The sequence below is a fragment of the Macaca fascicularis genome, chromosome 18, assembly GCF_037993035.2.
Source record: "Macaca fascicularis isolate 582-1 chromosome 18, T2T-MFA8v1.1".
Taxonomy (NCBI): domain Eukaryota; kingdom Metazoa; phylum Chordata; class Mammalia; order Primates; family Cercopithecidae; genus Macaca; species Macaca fascicularis.
The window spans coordinates 80,594,443-80,618,728 of NC_088392.1; the positions used below are offsets into that span (position 1 = coordinate 80,594,443).

General features: G+C 40.3%; 1 protein-coding gene and 1 non-coding gene across 5 annotated transcripts in view; both read right to left on the reverse strand.

Moving 5' to 3' along the window:
* Positions 1–24,286, reverse strand: part of SPIRE1 (spire type actin nucleation factor 1) — a 191,056-nt gene that overhangs the window by 65,872 nt on the left and 100,898 nt on the right. For all 4 annotated transcript variants that reach the window (XM_045377827.3, XM_045377825.3, XM_045377826.3 and 1 more), the window contains exon 4: positions 17,211–17,336. In XM_045377827.3, the coding sequence (XP_045233762.2) occupies positions 17,211–17,336 (126 nt within the window). The remainder of the gene's footprint in view (positions 1–17,210; positions 17,337–24,286) is intronic.
* LOC123570125 (small nucleolar RNA U13) lies at positions 15,226–15,327 on the reverse strand. Its single transcript, XR_006694130.2, has one exon. It is a non-coding gene; the product is annotated as a small nucleolar RNA U13 (small nucleolar RNA).

Consider the following 24,286-nt stretch of genomic DNA (forward strand, 5'->3'; position numbering starts at 1 on the left):
ATCACCATTAAAATATCACTGACAATATTTACAAATTATATCACAAAGAGATATTTTCCTAGTAAAGTCAAATTAGTAAGACCAACGACTCATTAGAAAAATGGACAAAGGAAATGAACAAGCAATTGACAAACGATTCTTAAGTATATGAAAAGATATCTGATCTAATTTATAATAGGAAAAATGCAAATTAAAACTGTTAAGGTACTGATGTTCACTTATCACTGTGAAAACACATTGTGAAGATGTAGGAGAACAGACATCCTCACACGTTGCTAAGTACAGTATCAACTAGTAAACCTCTATGAAGGACAATATTGTAATACTTTATAAAAATTATAAATGCACATTTCCTTTGACTCAGCAAGTCTACTTACAGGAATTTACCCTACAGTTACGCTCACACTCATGAAAAATAGATTAAAAATTATCCATGACACCACTGTTTGTAATAGCAAAATAATGGAAATTACTTAATAGCTGTCAATATAGGACTGGTTAAACTCATTACAGCACACCCACATAACAGATTATAAAGGCCTACAGATGTGAAAACTATTTACTGATATGAAATGATCTCTAAGACATATAATTAAATACAAAAGGAAAGTTTAAAAGTGAAAAGAAGAAAATACTGATACGCACTTGTTATACATAAAATCTCTCTGCAAAGATAAAAAAGAAATTAATAATATTTGTTGTGTATATAGGGAGAGTGTGGGTAGGAGACAAAAATAGAAGGGTACAATTTAATGTAATATTTTTATACCTCCTGGGTTTTGAACCATGTGAAATTTTTTGTTAAAAATAAATTAAGTTTTAAAAGCTGCAGGATCTGAAAGGTGGCAGAGTTCTTCCATGAGCTTTCAGTAAAATATTCTTGTGAAACATTCTAACAGGGAGAGCAGCGCTAAGAGCAATGACACGGAGAGAAGAGAGAGATTTATTCCTCACTGATGAGACCAGTGCTCGGCATGTTACCAACACTCACAACAAAACTAACAAATCAAACAGAAAAAAGACAGACAGCAGCAAGGACCCTGAACATTACAAATGATGAATGATCTCATTAAAATGAACACATGGCACACTTACAAAAAGACATCTGGTGGTGGATTTTCTGTCAAAAAGTGGTATGTTCAGCACTTGGAGGGATATAAACCTATTTTAGGTCTAGAAAGAAACTTCCAGCCAACTTAAATGCCAGAATTTTATTATTGGAGGTGTTGGCATGAGGTGAGGAATAGGCAAGGAATATGAGAAAGCTGATTAAAATACCCTTCAATCTGTGAACGAGACAGACGTCTTGGGGCTTTGTCTTTGCAAGCCTATTCAAGCGGAAAACAAGCCTAAGACATGTCACAAACAGGTGTCGCAGTGTGAGTTAGTTAACGTGCAACTGGCCCTATGACACCGGTGGATTTGGCTACTGGCTTGGTAAGAGATTGGGGGGTGGGAAATACATTTGATTTTTCAACCAATTTACAGACTATCAAGTGTGGCTATAAGATTTTAAAAACAGACAAAAACCAATTCATAACAGCCTAGTCAATTTAAAAAAACACTGTTTTTCCCCCAGCAACAGAAGATACTTTATATACATGTATGTAATTTTTCATTTTAGGTAAAATATTTTTTAGTTTTATTTAAGATAAACTGAGCTCAGTAATTTCATCAAGTTATGATTTCTTGCATAGGGCTAACTGAAATAATATATGTACAGGCATACCTCATTTCACTGCCTTTTGCTTTGTTGTACATAGCAGATACTGCAGGTTTTTTTTTTTTTTTTTTTTTTTGACATAGTTTTACTCTGTTGCCTGGGTGGGGTGCAGCGGCACGTGATCTCAGCTCAATGCAACCTCTGCCTCCCAGGTTCAAGGGATTCTTGTGCTTCAGCCTCCCGAGGAGCTGGGATTATAGGTGCGCACTACCACACCTGGCTAATTTTTGTAGTATTAGTAAAGATGGGGTTTCATCATGTCAGCTAGGCTGGTCTCGAACCCCTGACCTCAAGTGATCTGCCCGCTTTAGCCTCCCAAAGTGCTGGGATTATAGATGTGAGCCACCCCACGCCTGGCAAAATACTGTGCTTTTACAAATTGAAGGTTTGCAGCAACCCTGAGTTCGGCAAATCTGTTGGTGCCATTTTTCCTACAGCATGGGCTCATTTACATGTCTTTCTGTCACATTTTGGTAATTCTCACAATATTTCATGTTTTTAAAATTACATCTGTTCTGGAGATCTGTGAGGAGTGATCTAAGATGTTCCTACTGTCATTGCTTTGGGGTGCTCATGATAGTGTCCATATAAGACAACAAACCTAACTCATAAATGTGTGTTCTGACTGTTCCGCTCACTAGCCATTCTCCCATCTCTCTTCCTCTCCTGGGGCCTCCCTATTCCGTGAGACACAATGATAATTTAATTAGACCAACTAATAACCCCACAATGGCCTTTATGTGTTCAAGCGAAAGGAAGAGTCACAAGTCTCTCACTTTAAATCAAAAGCTAGAAATGATTAAGTTTGGTGAGGAAGGATGTCAAAAGCAAAGACGGGCTGAAAGCTAGGTTCCTTGCACCAAACAGCCAAGTTGTGAATGCAAAGGACAAGCTCTTTTTTTTTTTTTTTTTTGTTTTGAGACGGAGTCTCTCTCTGTCGCCCAGGCTGGAGTGCAGTGTCCGGATCTCAGCTCACTGCAAGCTCCGCCTCCCGGGTTCACGCCATTGTCCTGCCTCAGCCTCTCGAGTAGCTGCGACTACAGGCGCCCGCCACCTCGCCGGGCTAGTTTTTTGTATTTTTAGTAGAGACGGGGTTTCACCTTGTTAGCCAGGATGGTCTCGATCTCCTGACCTTGTGATCCGCCCGTCTCGGCCTCCCAAAGTGCTGGGATTACAGGCTTGAGCCACCGCGCCCGGCCAGGACAAGCTCTTAAAGGAAATTAAAAGTGCTACTCCAGCGAACACGAACGATAAGAAGGCAAAACAGCCTTAATTCCAGATAGAAAGTTTTAGTGGTCTGGCAGAAGATCAAACCAGCCACAACATTCCCTTAAACCAAAACCTAATCCTAAGCAGGACCCAAACTCTTCAATTCTATAAAGTCTGAAAAAGGTGAAGAAGCTGCAGGAGCAAAGTTTGAAGCTAGCAGAGATAGGTTCATTAGATTTAAGAGAAAGAGCTGTCACCACTCGATAAAAGTACAAGGTGAAGCAGCAAGGGCTGAATGTAGAAGCTGCAGTAAGTTACCCAGAAGATGTAGCTAACTGATGATGGTAGCTACATTAAACAACATATTTTCAATGCAGATAAAACAATTTAATATGGGAAGAAGATGCCATCTGGGACTTTCATAGCTAGAGAGAAATCAATGCTTGGCTTCAAAGCCTCAAAGAACAGGGTGACTCTCTTGTTAGGGGCCAATGTGGGTGATGAAGTTGAAGTCAATGCTAATTTACCATTCTGAAAATCTTAGGGCCCTTAAGAATTATGTTAACTCTACTCTGCCTGTGCTCTACAAATGGAACAACAAAGACTGGATGACAGCACATCTGTTTACAGCAAAAAAGATTCCTTTCAAAATATTACAGCTCACTGACAATGCATTTGGTCACCCAAAAGCTCTGACGGAAATATACAAGATTAATGTTGTTTTCATGCCTGCTAACGCAACATCTATTGTACAGCCCATGGATCAAGGAATAATTTTTACTTGCAAGTCTTATTTAAGAACTACATTTTGTAAGGCTATAGTGGTCGTAGACAATGATTCCTCTGATGGGTTTGGGCAAAGCACATTGAAAACTTTCCGGAAAGGATTCACCATTCTAGACGCCATTAAGAACACTGGTGATTCATGAAAGGGGGTCAAAATGCAACATCAGCAGGAGTTTGAAAGAAGTTGATTCCAACCCTCACGGATGACTTTGAGGGATCAAGACTTCAGTGGAGGAAGTAACTGCTGATGTGGTGGAAACAGCAAGAGAATAAGAAGTGGAGCCTGAAGATGTGCCTGAATTACTGCAATCTCATGAGAAAACCTGAACTAATGAGGAGTTGTTTCTTATGGATGAGCAAGGAAAGTGGTTTACTGACATGGAATCGACTCCTGGTGATGATGCTGTGCACATTGTTGACATGACAACAAAAGATTTCAAAAACTATATAAACCTAGTTGATAAAGCAGCAGGAGGGTTTGAGAAGATTGACTCCAATTTTGAAAGAAGTTCTACTGTGGATAATGTGCTATCAAACAGCACTGTATGCTACAAAGAAATCTTTTGTGAAAAGAAAGCACAGGTGATGCAGCAAACTTCCTTGTCTGATTTTTCAGAAAGGGCAAAAGCCACCCTAACCTTTAGTAGCCACCCCTTGATCAGTCAGCAGCCATTAACATTGGATCAAGACACTTCACCAGCAAAAAGATTACAACTCACTGATGGCTCAGAGGATCACTAGCATTTTGTAGCAATAAAGTACTTTATTCTTTTTTTTTTTTTTTTTTTTTTGAGACATAGTCTCACTTAGTTGCCCAGGCTGGAGTGCAAAATGGAGTAATCACAGCTCATGGCAGCCTTGATCTCCCAGGCTCAAGCAATCCTCCTACTTCAGTCTCCTGAGTAGCTGGGTCTACAGGCATGAGCCACCATGCCAGGTTAATTTTTAAAAAAATTTTTTCAAAAATATTTTTTGCAGAGACAGGATCTTACTACGTTGCCCACTCTAGTCTCAAACTCCTAGGAATAAAGTTTTTTTTTTTTTGTTTGTTTGTTTGAGATGGACTCTCGCTCTGTCGCCCAGGCTGGAGTGAGTGGCACAATCTCGGCTCACTGCAAACTCCGCCTCCCGGGTTTACACCATTCTCCTGCCTCAGCCTCCTGAGTAGCTGGGACTACAGGCGCCCGCCACCATGCCCGGCTAGTTTTTTGTATTTTTAGTGGAGACGGAGTTTCACTGTCTTAGCCAGGATGGTCTCCATCTCCTGACCTCATGATCCGCCCACCTCAGCCTCCCAAAGTGCTGGGATTACAGGCGTGAGCCATGGTGCCTGGCTGGAATAAAGTATTTTTTAATTAAACTGTGTATTTTTTTCAGATGTAATGCTATTGCACACAATAGATTATAATATATGTAAAGATAATTAATTTTGTATGCATTGGGAAACAAAAAAATTTGTGTGACTTGCCTTACTGCAATATTTGTTTTATTGCAGTGGTCTGGAACCCAACCCGCAATATCTCTGAGGTATGCCTATAAATCACTTAACAAAGTTTCTCTATATGTATTGGATTATATTGCGTAAAACATACTCATATAATACTTTGAAAAATTCATAAGCCATGCCTATTTCCAGTTCATTGTTTTACCCTATAATTGTAATGTCTAGTCAAATATTAGCAGCTAAAGATAAACTGACTCTAATAACTCATCCTCCCATCCTAGGATTTCATTAAATTTGGGATAAGATTTAACCATTCAGAAGCATTTGGCCAATGAGGTTTAAACCAAAATCCCATGTAAGTGAGAATCATTTAAACATTTAGAAAATCACAACATTGGCAAAATACTACTTTTAAACAGCACAGCTATTTATACTGATAGAGGGGGGAAAATGTTTTCTTCTCTCTAGGAAAACTTTAGAAATATTCTGGGAAATGAAAGATCAAAGAAGTCATTTTACTTTTTCAGTATAACAGATTGGAAGGCAAAGCTGAATAATTTAACATTAAGTTTTTCACAACAAAATCATTAAACCTAATTTGTACTTTTCTAAGTTTTTAATTTAAAACCAAAATAGCTAAATTAATATCTTAACAATATACATCCTTAAAAATGTACTTTCTTAAAATTCAACCCAAATTGTGCAGATTTTTTTTTTAAGAGACAGGGTCTCACTCTGTCACCCAGCTTGCAGTGCAGTAGCACTACTCTGACCCACTGTACCTTCCACCTCCCAGGTTCAAGTGATCCTCTTATCTCAGCCTCCCGATTAGTCCCAACCACAGGGGTCTCACTATGCCCAGGCTGCTCTTCAGCTCCTGGCCTCAGGTGATTCTCGTGTCTCAGCCTCCCAAAATGCTGGGATTATAAGGCATGAGACACCATGCCTGGACAATTGTGCAGAATTACACATTGAAGTAATAACAGGAAAGGCACAGTGGCTCATACATGTAATCTGAGTGCTTTGGGAAGGTAAGGTGGGAGGATCACTTGAGGCCAGGAGTTTCAGACCAACCTGGGCAGCATACGAAGACTCCATCTCCACAAAAATAAAAATAAAAAAAATCAGCTAACCACAGTGGTGAACACCTGTAGTCCTAGCTACTTGGGAGGCTGAGGCAGGAGGATCACTTGAGTTCAGGAGCTAAAGAGCTATGATCACACCACTACACTCCAGCCTGGGTAGCAGAGTGTGATCGTGTCTCTCTAGGAAGAAAAAAAAAAGTGGTCGGGCACGGTGGCTCGCACCTGTAATCCCAGCACTTTGGGAGGCCGAGGCGGGCGGATCATGAGGTCAGGAGATCGAAACCATCCTGGCTAACATGGTGAAACCCTGTCTCTACTAAAAATACAAAAACATTAGCGGGACATGGTGGCGGGTACCTGTAGTGAGGCAGGAGAATGGCGTGAACCCAGGAGGCGGAGCTTGCAGTGAGCTGAGATCAGCCCACTGCACTCCAGCCTGGGCGACAGAGCGAGACTCTGTCTCCAAAAAAAAAAAAAAAAAAAAAAAAAAAGTAATAAAGGCTATTAGTAAAATTTTAAAAATAAGGTTAAAAATCGTTCATCATGGGCCGGGCGCAGTGGCTCCAGCCTGTAATCCCAGCACTTTGGGAGGCCGAGACAGGTGGATCATGAGGTCAGGAGATCGAGACCAGCGTGGCTAACATGGTGAAACCCCGTCTCTACTAAAAAATACAAAAAACTAGCCGGGCGAGGTGGCGGGCGCCTGCAGTCTCAGCTACTCGGGAGGCTGCGGCAGGAGAATGGCGTCAACCCAGGAGGCGGAGCTTGTAGTGAGCTGAGATCCGGCCACTGCACTCCAGCCTGGGCGACAGAGCGAGACTCCGTCTCAAAATAAATAAATAAATAAATAAATAAATAAAAATTGTTTATCATGATGCTAGTTAAGTAGAAATGGGAGTTAAAGTATATAAGATAATACATCAATATAGAAAAAACAAACCCACTTATGTTATACATTTAAAAAAAATTAATATTTAATTCAACACTGTTGTCATTTCACCTGTTTAATTATACCCCTGAAGTTCTTTTCTCTTGCTGCTTTTAGAAAAAAAAAGTTTCATATCAAGCATTTATGGGGGATTGGAGTGGGGAGGAAACAATAAATGAACCTCATTAGTAATTAAAATCAGATCCCATGTGTACAGAACGTCGTGACTATCCGCACAGGACCTGCTTCCTCGCTCACACCAGCTTCATCTGGATTAAAGCCCCCCAGTAGCCACAGATTTATCAAGATTTCTGTTTTAAAGCAAAACTATCTTTAAAACAAAGGAGTTCTATTTCTTGAAACCTGAAGAACTAAAGACTAGCTTTTAGTATGTTATAACTCCATCTACTCATTCCTAGCATCATAAAGAAGATCTTCCCCAGGATGCAGTTTATTTTCTTTGCCACGATGCCTTGCTCATTAGGGGTGTCACAGAGCTCCCTGAGCAATGAGACTTAGAGATTGTCACATGCTCCGAAACTCACTACCTGGAACACAGAGGTGTTCAGTAATATATGCTAAACAAGTGTGAAAGCAGCACAGAATCTAGGGTCAGAATACTGAAGATACACACACACACAAGCAGATGTGTCTGATGCCGGCAGAAAGCCATTCAGAGCACGGGTAGTCACAAACCAAAGACTCTTCTGGTGCATCTTCCCATCAGATGCTTGTATAGTATCCCTGCATAGTACTTTCTGAGGCAGTGGTCCCAGTGTTGGAGAAGCCATTTCTCCCGCTGCCCTTCTACCTTGCTTGCTCTTGTCTCCTGGCCTTCATGTGTGCTGTTTACTATGCCTGGAATGCATTTTCCATCCACCATTTTGCCTCAGCATTTGGGTCTCAGCTTTGAAGTTACTTCTGGGAAGCTGGGCATGGTCCCCTTGGTTGCTTCCATAGCACCCTGTGCCCACTGGCCACGGACCTTCTAACACGGCGCTGGATGACCTGCTCCTACACTGTCCTCCCTGCTCTCTGGAGTTCTGCGAAGGCAGAGATCACGTTTGTCTCATTCACCATCGTACGCACGGTGAGAAAGGCAGTAAGAGTAGCACTTAAAACACGACTTCTGTGAAGACTCGATGAATATTAATGCACATAAAGTCTTACAACAGCATTTAGTGCAGAGTAAGTATGGAATAAACGTTAGCAGTATTAATCATAGTAGTACCCATCATATGGCAGACATTATATTTTTTTAAATTTAATTTAATTTTTTTTTTTTTTTTTGAGAGGAGTCTCGCTCACTCTGTCGCCAGGCTGGAGTGCAGTGGCATGATCTTGGCTCACTGCAACCTCTGCCTCCTGAGTTCAAGCAATTCTCCTGCCTCAGCTTCCCGAGTAGCTAGGATGACAGGCGCACGCCACCACGCCCGGCTAATTTTTGTATTTTTGGTAGAGACGGGGTTCACCATGTTGGCCAGGATGGTCTCGATCTCTTGACATCATGATCCACTGCCTCGGCCTCCCAAAGTGCTGTGATTACAGGCGTGAGCTACCGCGCCCAGCCATGGAAGACATTTTAAATAACCTGTATGACTAAAATGATTCTGCCAGCTGATCCTAGTTCCTCTGACAGCCAGCATCTCTCCATTCAGTAGGCTTTGTGATGTCTCCATATGGTTATTATGTTCTGTCAAGTCTTCATCAAAATCCCAAGTTCCTCCACTGTTTCTTCTACATTAAGGTTTGTAGACACCTCCTTCACATCCTGACCTCCTATCTCAAGATCAACGTTTACTGTCTATTATTTGTACAAAGTTAAAAATTAGGTCTAATTTTAAGTCCTTTTATCATCATGGGAGCTACTTTATTAAAGTTTGTTGAACCGCGCTTCAGTTTTTCTCTCTACACAATGAGTCGGGCGGTGAAGGGTAATACCACCAAATTCACAAGAACATCACAAGGATAAAAGTATTAACGTAAACAAAGGATGAGATACGCGGCGGTTATATACAAGGATAGGCCTTTTGGTAAACCTGATGTAGGTTGTCTGGGCTTAGAGCTGCCGCAGAAGGCTTTGGATCTTTCTTCCCCCAAGTACATAAATTACATTCGAAATCTTTTCAAAATTAATGAAAATAAAGCAGCATTCAATTTCAACCCCCAGCCCTCAGGTTCCCACCTCTGGAGAGCAGAACGAACATGAAGAGGCAGCTGTGTGTCCAGGAGGCCCAGGTGTGCATCAGCTGTGCACCACTCCTGGCTGCTCCTGGCTCCTGATAACTCCATAATCGGCCTCTTAAGGTTGATTCTATTCTCCTGTTTCTTCTTGAATAAAAATATGTTGGCCGGGCGCGGTGGCTCACGCCTGTAATCCCAGCACTTTGGGAGGCCGAGGCGGGTGGATCACGAGGTCAGGAGATCGAGACCATCCTGCTAACACGGTAAAACCCCGTCGCTACTAAAAATACAAAAAATTAACCAGGCATGGTGGCACGTGCCTGCAGCAGTCCCAGCTACTCGAGAGAATGAGGCAGGAGAACGGCATGAACCTGGGAGGCGGAGCTTGCAGTGAGCTGGGATTGCCCCACTGCACTCCAGCCTGGGCAACAGAGCGAGACTCCGTCTCAAAAAAAAAAAAAAAAAAAAAGAAGTTAAGGGCTTAGGAGACTCCAACGCTATTATTTATTAGGTTAAAAAAAACTTAATCTCGCTGATGGATGCCCCAGTGTTACCCTAAGCTTAGGAGGCAGCAAAGGAAACATACCTAGAAAGACTACAAGACACACTGTCTTGGGTCCCTAAATCTATGACAGGGCTGCCAGTATAAACATGGTCCCTGCCCTTAAGAAGTTCACTGTCTAGTGAGAGATGTAAGTATACAGTAATTACAACACAGTGTCACTGTTGTAAGTGACAGAAGACGCCAGAGTGGAGTGCTCATTGAATGAACATAGAGAAAAAAGAATGACTTTGATCAAAAAAAGCAATTCAGAATGGTAGACATTTGAGTTAGGTCTTAAGGAGAAGTAGACATTTCCTAGGTAGCGAAGAGGGGAAAGGGACATTTCAGGTAAGTGCAGAGGCCCTGGACATTCAAGAATGAAGGAAGTGTAGGTAGAATCAGCACGCATGGGGCGGTGATGAATGGTCAATCAAGAGCTTGGAGAGGTCAGAACTGGGCCAGATTGTGAACAGCTGCCCATGCCATGCTAAGGGGTTTACACTTTCCACCTACAAGTATCAAGAAGTCATGAAAAGGGAAATAACATTAGAGGGTTTGTCATGGCCCAGGCAAGAGATGTCAAACCACTGCATGAGGCAGGGTAAGGTAGACACAGTGAGAACATGAGGGAGGCTCTGCATTCTGGAGATAACTGAAGAGCATCAGGGGACCAAGATGCAAGACAGATGGTGAGAAACTAGACCACAATAGCTAAACCACAGATTATTTAATTCACTTAACAATGATCAAATATCTACGGAGTCCCCATTACACTGGGATATAACAGTGAATTAGAGAGAAAAGGTCTCTGCCCTCAATGAGATTATATTCTAGTGGCAGACATCAATGAATAAGAAAAGAGACCAACAAAACAACTACGGACCATCATGGCTGCTAAAAAAGAGATAACAGGGCAATGCGATTAAAACAGAAAAGGCAGGCTGGGCACGGTGGCTCACACCTGTAATCCCAGCACTTTGGGAGGCTGAGGCACGTGGATCACGAGGTCAGGAGATCAAGACTATTCCTGGCTAATATGGTGAAACCCCGTCTCACTAAAAATACAAAAAATTAGCTGGGTATGGTGGCGGGTACCTGTAGTCCTAGCTACTCGGGAGGCTGAGGCAGGAGAATGGCGGGAACCCAGGAGGCGGAGCTTGCAGTGAGCTGAGATTGCAGCACTGCACTCCAGCCTGGGAGACAGAGAGAGACTCTGTCTCAAAAAAAAAAAAAAAAGGCAGTGTGTGCTGAATACATAAAGGTGTCTGGGGTGGCCTGAGGAGATGTCCTTTCAGCTGAGGTATGAAGGGTGTGAGTGAAGAATCATACTTGAAAGGGTCAATGAAGACAACATTTATAAGAAGCACTTAATATGTGAAGAAACTAATTAAGCACCACAGGTACAGCCACACTTGAGACGAGTGTAAAGATCATTATAATCAGATAATCAGAAATGACAATCCACACCTGTGGAGCCTACTGTTGAAGAAATCCAAGATGAGTTAACGATATTAGACATCTTATCTCTCAAAGATCAAAATGTTTGAAATATTCTACCTTAGTTTGGGTGATGTTTATGTGTATGAATGATGCAAGAAAGTGCAAGAGGAGAGAAAATTTTCATCACTTTGAGTACATAATCTAGAGAACAGAAATTAGGACATTAAAAATCTATTTTACATGCCTTATAAAGTTCTTGCTGCGATATCATGAACACATGCTATACAATGCGCAATTATTTTCACTGTTCATTGATGACTAATGTTACTGCATTAGGAATTTATTCTGTACAAGGATTTTCTACCAGTAGATTGTGAAAATTATTTTATTTTTAGCCTATACTGACATCAATATAGTAGTAATGTCAGTATTGAATATTACAGCTAGCTTACCAATTTTAAAAAGTTAAATTTGTGTTTTTAAAAGGCCTAGAGCATGCTCAATTTTGATTAATTTATCTACAACAATGAACTGCTTTTCTATAAGATCTATCTCAAATTTAAGATATAAAATAAAACAGTATACAATAATTTCATAGAAAATTTTACCAGGAAAGGACTTATTTATCTGTATATACTTTGCCTACACTATAAGACTGATAACAAAAATGAGGAAAAGCTTGTTGAATAAATAGAACAAAAAATTTAGTCACACAAATTGTATTTTCTGCATAAAATTTTAAGACTAGATGGAAGCTTAACATGTCTTGCCCCCTCCCCCATTTTTATGTTTTTAGATACAGGGTCTCACTCTATGACTAAGGCGGGAGCACAGTTGTGAGATCATAGCTCACTGCAGCCTTAAACTCCCGGGCTCAAAAGATCTTCCTGCCTCCGCCTTCCAAGCAGCGAGGATTCCAGGATTTTGGGATCTTGCTATGCTGCTCAGGCTGGTCTCAAACACCTGGGCTCGGCCTCTCAAAGTGCTGGGATTACAGAATTAAGCCACTGAGCGCCAGGCCTTCCTCCCCATTTTTACTCATTTTTAAAGATGAGTAAACAGAAGTCTTGCAAATGCTATTTGATTTTAAGAAGTTACTTAAATAACGAATGGTATGATTCACCAATAAGGGGGATTTTAAAAAAGATCAGTGTTAATATAAATATTTCAAATTATGAAATAAATTAAAAAATGAGTTATTTGCTTTAAAGAAAGCTTTCAAAAAATTCTTCTAAACCAGTGTACTTCTATGATACATCAAGTTTCTACTATAATATCATCATACCCCCACTATGAAACGATGTATTACTGGAGAATTTGGCGAGCATACTGCACACTCTCAACATGGAAGCAATGATGGCTAGACCATGCTAGGAAAGTATCAGAAAAAAATCAACTGACTTTCTAGTCTTAAAATTATTTTATCTCAGTCTTTGACACTTCTATGATACTCTATCTTTTCCCATTTCACATCTCCCTCTTTTATTTATTTATTTATTTAGTTAGTTAGTTAGTTAATAGATGGGGTCTTGCCTTGTTGGCCATGCTGGTCTTGAACTCCTGGCTTCAAGCAATCCTCCTGCCTTGGGCTCCCAGAGTGCTGCGATTACAGGCACGAGCCACTGTGCCTGGCCTCCCTCTTATTTCATACCTGAACTTTACATGGTACCCCCCATCCCATTTATGTGCATATGCAGGACCCTCAACCCCAAACACCAGCATGTGCGTGCCCACACATTCCCTCATAAACCCTCTTCTCTCCAAAGCCAAATATTAGTCTCTCAGACTCACGTATTCTGTCTCCAAGACTGCTCAGAAACCTACATCAAAGTATCTATCTCCGTGTTCTTCGGAACTCTCTCTTTAGTTTCATCCAGCAGTGCATTTTATGTGACACTCTTAGAGGAAAGCAGCAATAACTTCTATGTAGTGGAACACCTTTGCTGGACTGAAGGGTGTGATGAGGATGAAAATGCTGTTAGCAGCACTGAGAACTTACTTCTATGTGAATCTCTAATCTCTCAAAGCCTTAGTTTACTAATTTACAAAGAGTCACAGAATCGTTACAAGAATCAAATGGAGTAAGGAAGAGAAGGCATTTTATAAAGGAGCTGTATGAATATAACACAGTAAAGTAGCAGGGGTTAAAGTTTTAGGTAATGATAAATAATTTTATGTAACAATAACAAAACTGGGGACTGATGATCAAAAAATTACCTGGACCACAGTAGATGAAAGGATACTACCATTAACACAATTTCATTTTCTCCAATAAAAAATTTTACATTGTAACTGCCCCCTGAGCACAGCCCAGGCTCACCAGCTACCCCTGCGGTACGGCTCTGGAATATGGTGGTGTCACTGGCAGCAGGGCACGGTGGCTCTTCTTTCATACAACCTGATGCACTCGATGGATTGCTTAGACAATGCCTCCAGCTATACTTAACTTACAAGGATATCCAACTGCTTAGGAGACACAGTAATGTGTATTTACTTTCAAGGATATCACATTGCTTAAGAGACAAAGTAACAGCAGGCCTACCCAAATCTTTATCATTCAAAGAATAACCTTAAAGGAGCTCATTGGTTGTTTAAGAAGAAAATCATCACACCATGAAAGGGATTAGAAAATAAACAAATTTGCTTTCAAAATAAATAGATGATGAACCAGGCACTGTGCTTTATAAAGTAGCCAGGTTCAGTAAATGCACTTAACACTTTACAGAACAAGTATAACATTGGAAAACAGATGGTAGATTTTATATTTTAATAAATTGCCAATTTGGCATATAAGAAATTTAGTATAATTAAAGTACTTTTGGACTATCAAATCAGATACATTATCAGCAACTGAGCTCAAATATTCTGACACTATGCTTCCACCCCAATTTATATGCACTCATGCACACACATATACACAGATATAAGGTAGTTTGAAACATTGTTGATAACCCAGTTTTTAATTTTGTTGAATCAGAGTCTAATGTTTCAAAAATTCCACTTGCTACACACTAACTCATAGGTATAAAGAGTGAGTCTTAAAATATATTTTTAAAGTATTTTGGGATCTTTAGAAAAAAGTCAAATTAACGAATAGTATTTTTTAGTGTGAAAACAGTATTTTTGAGAAAAGGTTGAAACCATTTACATACATAAACTAACATGTATAAAGATGTTCTATCATTTCAAGAAAACCTTATAGATTGTAGAGGTAAAAGAAACTTACGTTCCCGAAACCTTAGTGTTGACAGGCAATTTATGTGCTTTCTTTGTCTAGGAAATCACTCAAAATGAGAGAAGTAGTGACAGGAGCTTCGAAGGAAGAAGGGTGTTTCAACGAGGACGAAGGCTGATTACTGGCAGGCAGCAGAGGACAGACAGAATATTAGCAAACCCACCCCAATCAAAACAGGGAGATGTAGAGGAAAGACCAGCTTCCCACAGGAGGAAAGCAAGAGAAAGCACTACCCTTAAGGGAACAAGTGTCAGAAGAGCCTGAGGGGACTCTTTTCAAAATGGAGTGTAGTTTCCAGAGAATACTGGGAAAGGGTGATACGGAGATCAACAGAGTAGAAACAGAGGAGAAGGAGATATGCAAACAGGATGGAACTAATGCCTATAAAGTCCTAGCCTTGGGGTGGTGACAGGGTGAGAGATGTGGCTGGGGTGGTGTCCTAGCCTGTGGGTCGTGAGAGATGTGAGGGCCCAACCTCGGTCAGCCTGGCTAGTTTCTGCAGGCACTGCCACACAGCAGTTTCACTCCACCTGTCAGCTTTTTATTTAAATAAACTTTAATAATGTTTGAACCTCTTTCTGAAAGTGTGTTTGCATATCTGGCAAAGCAAAATTTTAATCAAGAGCAAAAAAATTTATATTTTTTTACATCAGATGAGTAATGTGCTGACAGAACAATGTTTAGAAAAAGGAACATCTCACACACAAGTGTGAATATCCAATCATCACACTTTGGAACTGCAAACGGATCAAGAGCAAACATTTTTTAAATGCTCACTGCAGTAGAGTAGTAAAAATACTAATATTGTTCTATTTAAGCTCAGAAACAGTTTCTAAGAATGCCAGTGTTGGAAGGACTTCAAGAGCTCATTTAATTTCTTCTATTAACCCCACAGGATCGTACATGTACACCCTAAAAATAATGCTCTGGGGAAGGCAATCTCAGTCTTAACAAGCTGGGAAAGGTAATGACAGCCTTAAAAAGTAATCTTTTCTACTATCTGAGAAAACCTAGTTGAGGACATGCCTTTGGGTGTTCACTCTGAAGCTTTTAATCAGATCCCACTTCTTCTGGTTCTGCTCAAGGAGAACAGCTAATCCATTACACACACACACACACACACACATTTATTCTTAACATATAATTCACCTTTTTTCCACTCTGTTGACAACTTTCCTCCTTGATCCAATTTAATAAAATTAAAACAAGAAAAAGGCAAAGTTTTTCATTGCCCTATCATAAAAAGACAGACTATAAGCAGTACCCTAGCCAGAGCAGAGGAGGGATGCTAAGAGCTCTTATTCATATACATACAACGGATCTATTTAAGGGTGATTTATTACGGGTGATCTGCCTGAGACATCCATCACCTACTTATTACCAGGACTAAGTACATCTTATTGGGCAAATAGTTTAGTTTTTCCTTTCTTGCTTACATATCCAGCATGTGTTCTTCCCCAAACTGTGGGTCATGGTAAGTTTTAGCCTAGTGCTTCTGATAAACCCTATATGTTAGTTATAAAAGAAAGGATACTGTGATAGTAAATTTTAGGTGTTGACTGAATTAAAGAATACTTAGAGAACTGGTAAAGCATTATTTTTAGGTATGTATTTAGGTGAATGTGTTTCCAGAGGATACTAGTGTGTGAGTCTGAGTGGACTAAGTGCTGCCCTCAGTTTAGGTGTTCACCATCCATTTGGACACCATCCATTTGGCTGGGGCCCTGGATAGAATAAAAACAGAGGAAGGAAAATTGGCCTCTCTCTCTCCTGGTGCTGGGATATACTTTTCTTCTCCTACCCTGGGTCTTTGGACTTGGACTGAGCTGTGCTGCTGGAATACCAGGGTCTCCAGCTTGCAGACAACCTGTCATGGGACTTCTCAGCCTCCATAATGACATGAGCCAATTCCCCTAATAAACCCCCTCTCATATATCTTGAACTCCTGGCCTCAAGTGATCCTCCTGTCTGAGCCTCCCAAGTACCTGGGATTACAGGCATGAGCCTGCACCTGGCCCCTTTCATATACCTATATATCTATATATCCCATTGGCTCTGTCTCTCTGGACAACCCTGACTAATATAGATATCCATTACCTGATATCCAACATGAACTGAGCTCTCACTTTCCGCCAGATGCTGTGCTATTTTACATAAGATCTTACTGAATCTTCACAACCAGCTATGTAACACATGGTGACTCACCTTTTAAATAAATAATAAATAAAACAAATGATCAGATGTGAGTGTCACCTCTTTTCTGAGCCTTTCTCCGTTTCTGGAAGAGGTCCCAACATATTTCAGAATGGACAGAAGAGAAAGAGGGGTGGAAAGCAAGTCACATGGGAATGGACTGAACTACTTCAGTAACATCTATTTCCATTTGCAAGGAATCTGTATGAAAATCTGTTTAAATGGTTCACACTGTTGATATTTTAATAGAATAGATTTAATTTTACCTAAGTTGCTTCTTTCCTAAATGACTTTCAGCACTCATCTAAAGGATGGTAATAAATCTTTTAAAACAATAGAGTGGACGATGTTGAAAATTTAGGTTTCTCTTCCAATAAATATCAAATGCATGCCAAGCCAATCAAACAATGCCAATAAATATCAAAGCAGTAGTACTCACCTCCTTTGCACTCTTAATTTTGGTTAGAAATGTATGGAGCTCCATTGTTTCTGCAAACAGTGCACGACATACTGCCTGATAATGATTTGGTGCATCTGATTCAGTAGGGAGATGAGCAGCACACAACTATAGAAGGGGAAAATAAAATAATGGTGCTTCGTTAATATTTGGGGGTTTTTTTTTGTACCTAAAAACAGACACGAACAGAGCGCAGTGGTTCATGCCTGTAATCCCAGCACTTTAGGAGGCCAAAGCAGGTGGATCATGAGGTCAAGAGTTCGAGACCAGCCTGACCAACATGCTGAAACCCTGTCTCTACTAAAAATACAAAAATTAGCTGGGCGTGGTGGCACATGCCTGTAATCCTAGCTACTCAGGAAGCTGAGGCAGGAGAATCGCTTGAACCTGGGAGGCGGAGGTTGCAGTGAGCGGAGATCATGCCACTGCACTCCAGCATGGCTGACAGAGTGAGACTCCATCTCAGGAAAAAAAACCCAAAAAAACAGACACACCCCTACATCTGTATTTTCATACTAGACAGCCAGGCAATTCCCATCATCCAGGGCTTCATGTACCACAAGACCACTGTAAAGTCTACACAATTACACGGGAAAAGTGGTCCACTAACTAACAGACCCAACAGCACAGATGAGTTTACTAGAATTAGCTTCTAGTAAATTTGAAAATGATAGGACATATGTAAAAGTTTTGGTTGGGAGCAGAAAGGGAAACACCATTTACTGTGTACTGATGATGGCTCCAGTTTTTAAACAGTTACCATTTATTAAGCAATTATCATGCCAGCTACAGTATCTGACATGTCATATATACGACATAATACCATTTACTCTTCAATGTAATGCTGAATTATCCTCATTTTATGGAAAAAGAAACTGAGGCTAAGAGAGTCACATGACTTGTCTGTCCACAGTTACATGGTTACCATGAGGGAGAAGGAGAATTCAAACACAGTCAGTCCCTAAGGGGTTCTGAAGCCAGGCTCATTCCAATACATGTTCAATTTTGTTCTGAAGCCAGGCTCATTCCAATACATGCTCAATTTTGTAACATAGTTAAATAAAAAGCATGTCAACAAAACATGTGGTTCTGAAGCCAGGCTCATTCCAATACACGTTCAATTTTGTTCTGAAGCCAGGCTCATTCCAATACATGTTCAACTTTGTTCTGAAGCCAGGCTCATTCCAATACATGTTCAATTTTGTAACATAGTTAAATAAAAAGAATGTCAACAGAACATGTGGACCTCAGGGAAGCTGCCTCATCAGTAGATGGGGAGTGGAGAAAAGAGGGCAGAGGGCAAAGTAAGGCCACGGGTGCTGCCTACAGCCCTAATGTCCTTTACCATACATAGTTCACAATAATCCTCATACAACTACTTGTGGGTAAAATGTGCAACTTAATATCATGCAAAGCAATTTAGAAAAATCAAACACCATTGAGTGTATCAGACTGGAAAGACATCCTATTAAGAGGCCCATACACAGGAATAATTTTATCTTTCTATAAAATAATTTTGTATCCACGTACAATCATTACATTTTAAAGTACTTCATTTGCACTAACAAGCTGTAAGTTCTCTTAATTTCTTACTACAGTCAGTAAACTGGACACTAATACAATAACTAAAAATATACATCTTATTTTTAATAATTTCTATTAATTAAAGAATAAATGACATCTTTGTAGTTTGTAATATCCTTAATAATGTGGCTTTTTGTTTTCATGTATAGTAAGCATCTTATACAATCTAATAGTTAGATCACTATCTTTCATAAAATACATTCTCAAGAAAATATCTCTAGTATGAATAGGAAACCTTCTTCACAGTACCAAAAAAAGCTAAACACTGATTTATCCGGAAGCATTAAAAGCAGAAATCTCACAAGTTTATTACTCACAGAGCCACTAATAAACATACATTTTTTGCTCAATTATTTTTGTATTTAGAAAACACCTTGCAATACAGAATTGCCATTCAAGGTAATGAAAGACAACTACTAAGGCTTTACCTTATGTAACTTACCCTCATCTTATATTCCAGTTACATAATGAAATGGCATAAAGCCACTGGGTTTCAAAGTTTTCAAATGCTATCCACAGTAAGAAACAAATTTATATATATTTACATATTATACACAAATGCATGCATATGTGCATGTTATACATACAAAAGCTTCACAAAACAAAACTTGCACATTCACTGTTGGGATTTCAGAACCCATTCACTGGTTGTAAACTGCAACTGTAAAAACACTGGTGTAAAGGTAATAGCTAGGTCTAAAGAACACTTTTTAAAATACATATGACAATCCTATACACAGACAATCTAAAGTGATACTACTAGAGTTAATAAGCAATTTCAGCAGTTGCAGAATACATGATTAACAAACAAAATCAGTTGTATTTCTACACACGGCCAGAGAACAATTGGATAATGAGGTCAAGAAAATCATTCCATTTACAATTGCATCAATTGTAAGGAATTGCTAAGGAATTTTGCTAAGGAATTTGCTAAGGAAATTTTGCTAAGGAATTTTGCTAAGGAATTTGCTAAGGAAATTTTGCTAAGGAATTTGCTAAGGAAATTTTGCTAAGGAAATTTTGCTAAGGAATTTTGCTAAGGAGGTGTAAGACTTATACACTGAAGAGTACAAAATATTGTAAAAGAAATTAAAGAACACCTAAATAAACAGAAAGACATCTTGTATTCATATGTTGGGAGACAATATGGTGAAGGCAACAACATTACCCAAAGTGATCAACAGATTGAATGCAATCCCTAACAAAATCCCAACAGCCTTTCTTTAAGAAATGGAAAGGCTGATCCTAAAATTCACATGGAATTGCAAGGGGCCCCTTGCAAAAACCCAATTTAGAGATCAGGAAACTGAGATTTAGACCAGGTAAGTAATTTGCCCAAGGTTACACAGCTAGTCGATGGCAGAAACGGAACCGAAACCAGGTAGTCTGACTTTGGAGCCCAAGTTCTTTTCCATTCTACTCTAAAATAAATGTAATTACCTTTATATTAAAGAGAATAATGCTCTTAAAGCACTTGAAACATAGAGCATGGTATACAGTAAGCAGCAACAAAATCCTTTTCATAGTTACAGAAAAGGGACATCAGGGGTTGGGGGACAAAATTAGGTTATATGACCTTGGACAAGTTATTTAATATTGCTGGGTTTCCATTTATCTCTAAGAAGAGAGGACGGGTTTATGTAACCTGTTCTATAAATCTGTCTCTCCTCTTGGCTCCACTACAGACTTCTAAATTAAACTGAAATGCTGAGGTTTTTGAAGGCTCAGTCTTGGATCTTTGGGTATCCTCTGCTTACTGTAGCTGCCCTTGTCTAGTCTAATGGCTTTAAATGCCACCTGTAGGTTGATAACACCTCAATCCCTATTCCAGGCCAGCCCTTTATGCTGAAAACGTATGGCTATGTACTTAGCATTTCCACTCAGAAGTCACAAAGACAGCTCAAACAACTCTAAAAGTCATCCTGTTTTTCCCCCATTAATATAGGGTCTTGCTATGTTGCCCAAGTTGGTCTTGAACTCTTGGGCTCTGGCAATACTCCTGCCTCAGCCTCCTGAGTAGCTGGGATTACAGGTGTGCGGCACCATGCCCAGCTGAGAGTCATCCTTGATTATTCTTTTTTTTTTTTTTTTTTGAGACAGAGTCTTGCTCAGTCGCCCAGGCTACAGTGCAGTGGCACGATCTCGGCTCACCGCAAGCTCCGCCTCCCGGGTTCATGCCATTCTCCTGCCTCAGCCTCTTGAATAGCTGGGACTACAGGCGCCCGCCACTATGCCTGGCTAATGTTTTTGTGTTTTTAGTAGAGACGGGGTTTCACCGTGTTAGCCAGGATGGTCTCGATCTCCTGACCTCGTGATCCGCCCATTTTGGCCTCCCAAAGTGCTGGGATTAGTGAGCCACCGCGCCCAGCCAATTATTCTTTATTCCCATACCACTCATATCCAATCCATCAGTGAGTCGTCTTGTTTCTACCTTCAAAATATACCACCTGACAGCTCTCTACTTTTCTCCATCTCCTCCACCATCATCACAGTCACAGCCACCATTTTCTTTCATTAGAGGACTCCTAACTTCCTCTCTCATTCATCTACACGGTTCTCCACTTGACAGGCAAAATCTTTTATAAATGTAATTTAGATTATGTTCATCCCCTGCTTAAAAGCATCCAATCATTCATTCAAACAATACTCACCAAGTGCCGACTACGTCCCAGGCACTGTGGCAGAAAGAAGACACAGTATTTGATACGGTTTGGTTGTGTCCCCACCCAAATCTCATCTTGAATTCCCATGTGTTGTAGGAGGCACCTGGTAGGAGATAACTGAATCATGGGGGCAGGTCTTCCCCGTGCTGTTCTCATGACAGTGAATAAGTCTCATAAGATCTGATGGTTTTACAAGGGGGAGTTTCCCTGCACAAGCTCTTTTTTGCCCTGCTGCCATCCATGTAAGATATGACTTGCTCCTCCTTGACTTCCGCCATGATTGTGAGGCCTCCTTAGCCACATGGAACTGTGAGTCCATTAAACCTATTTTTCTTCCCGGTTTCAGCTTATGTCTTTATCAGCAGTGTGAAAAAGGACTAATACAGTATTGAGCAAGTCAATGTCCTGTTCCTCTCAAAACTAGTAATGGGTATCTCAGACCCTTAAACATACACACACACACACACACACACACACACACACAAACACACGTTGGGAATAACAGCTACTATTAAGAAAAATAGGCCAGATGTGGTGGCTCACGCCTGTAACCTCAGCACTTTGGGAGGCTGAAGTGGGTGGATCACCTGAGGTCAGGAGTTTGAGACCAGCCTGGCCAACATAGTGAAACCCCGTGTCTATCAAAAATACAAAAATTAGCTGGACATGGTGGCGGGTGCCTGTAATCCCAGCTACTTGGGAGGCTGAGGCAGGAGAATTGCTTGAACCCGGGAGGTGGAGGCTACAGTGAGCCGAGATCACGCCATCACGTCACTGCACTCAGAGAGAGAGAGAGAGAGAGAGAGGAAAGAGAAGAAAGAGAAAGAGAAAAAAGAAAGAGAAGAAAGAGAGAAAGCAAGCAAGAAAGCAAGCAAGAAAGCAAGCAAGCAAGCAAGCAAGCAAGCAAGCAAGCAAGCAAGAAAGAAAGAAAGAAAGAAAGAAAGAAAGAAAGAAAGAAAGAAAGAAAGAAAGAAAAGAAAGAAAGAAGAGAAAAAGAAAGCAGGTGAGAGGTAGAAAATGAGGCCAGTGGTGAGGAGGGGCGATAATCTGGAAAGACTGGTCAGTAGGTGGCACCAGAGCGGAGAGCTCAATGAAGATTGGAGTGAGCCATGCACAGACCTAAGGAAAGAATGTCCCAGGTATGGGAGGGCCAGTGACTCCCACTGAACTTAAATCCCAATCTCTTCTGTGTTCCTCAAGTCCTTCATCATCTATAGCTCACACCTACCTCCCAAATCCCATTTGTGGCTCTTCTTTCCACTTTGTTTTGGTAATCCTAGACTTGTTTCTTTAAAACACACCAATCTTTTTGCTGATTCTTCACCCTCCAGGTGTTGATTTCAATGTCACCTGCTTAGAACATCTTCCCCGTTTGTCCTTTCTAGATGCACTACTCACCTCTAATTTCTCTGTTACTTTTTTTTTGAAATGGGGTTTCACTCTTGTTGCCCAGGCTGGAGTGAAGTGGCGTGATCTTGGCTCACTGCAACCTCCACTTCCCAGGTTCAAGCGATTCTCCTGCCTCAGCCTCCCAAGTAGCTGGGATTACAGGCTCACACCACTATGCCTGACTATTTTTTGTATTTTTAGTAGAGACAGAGTTTCACCATGTTGGCCAGGCGGCTGGTCTCAAACTCCTGACCTCAGGTGATCTGTCCACCTCGGCCTCACAAAATGCTGGGATTGCAAGTGTGAACCACTGCACCTGGCCTCTCTGTTACTTTTTAATCACTGCATTCTGCATTTTCTTCTTAGCAATTATTAGGATTTAAAGTACAGTAGTTCCTCCTAATGCACAGTTTCACTTTCCATGGCTTCATTTACCTGTGGTCAGCTGCGTCCGAAAATATTAAATGGAAAATTCCAGAAACAAACAAATCCTAAGCTTTAAATTAAATGCTGTTCTGAGTTGCATGGTGAAATCTCACACTGTCCTGCGCTGTCCTGCCCGGGATGTGAACCACCCCTTCATGCAGCATATTTGCTCTTAGCCTCAAGCAATCTACCTGCCTCGGCCTCCCAAAGTGCTGGGATTATAGGCGTGAGCCACTGAGCCTGGTCTGCATCCAGGCATTCGTTATTATTCAGTTTATTTCCATTGTGATTTCCTCTTTGACTCTTCGGGCATTTAAAAGTAGTTTCTTAATTTCCAAGTATATGTGGAAATAACAAAATCTTTTTATTATTCATATCTGGCTTAATTCCACTATGGTAACAGAACATCTCCTATGTAATTTTAACCCTTTGAAATTTGTTAAGACTTGCTTTAAGGCCTAGAATATGGAGAAATTTTTAAGGGTTCCATGTATACCTGAAAAGAATGTATACTCTGCCGTGGATGGGTGGCATGTCCTATTAATGTTAAGTCAGGTTTGTCATTCTCATTGTCCAAACATTCTATATTTGTACTAAGAGAGGTATTTTAAACCTCCCACTATGGTTGTAAATTTGTCTACTTCCCCTTTTAGTTTTGATTTATTTGTTTGAATGTTGTTCAATGCTACTGTTATAGGCTATGTTATTAGGTGCACATAAATTTATGAATGCTATTTCTCCTTAGTGAATTGAACTTTTTATAAGTAAGCATCCTTTTTTATCTCTAGTAATGCTTTTTGCCTTTAGGTCCATTTTATATTAAAATAATATCTGTGATACTTTTCTTTTGGTTAGAATGTTGTATTTGTCCATTCTTTTACTCAAGCTTTCTATGTCCTATTTATAGTGTCTACTCTGTAAACAACATATGACTGGATTTTGTATTTTTAATGTAGTATAAAAATCTGTGCCTTTTAAAAATTAGAGTATTAGGCT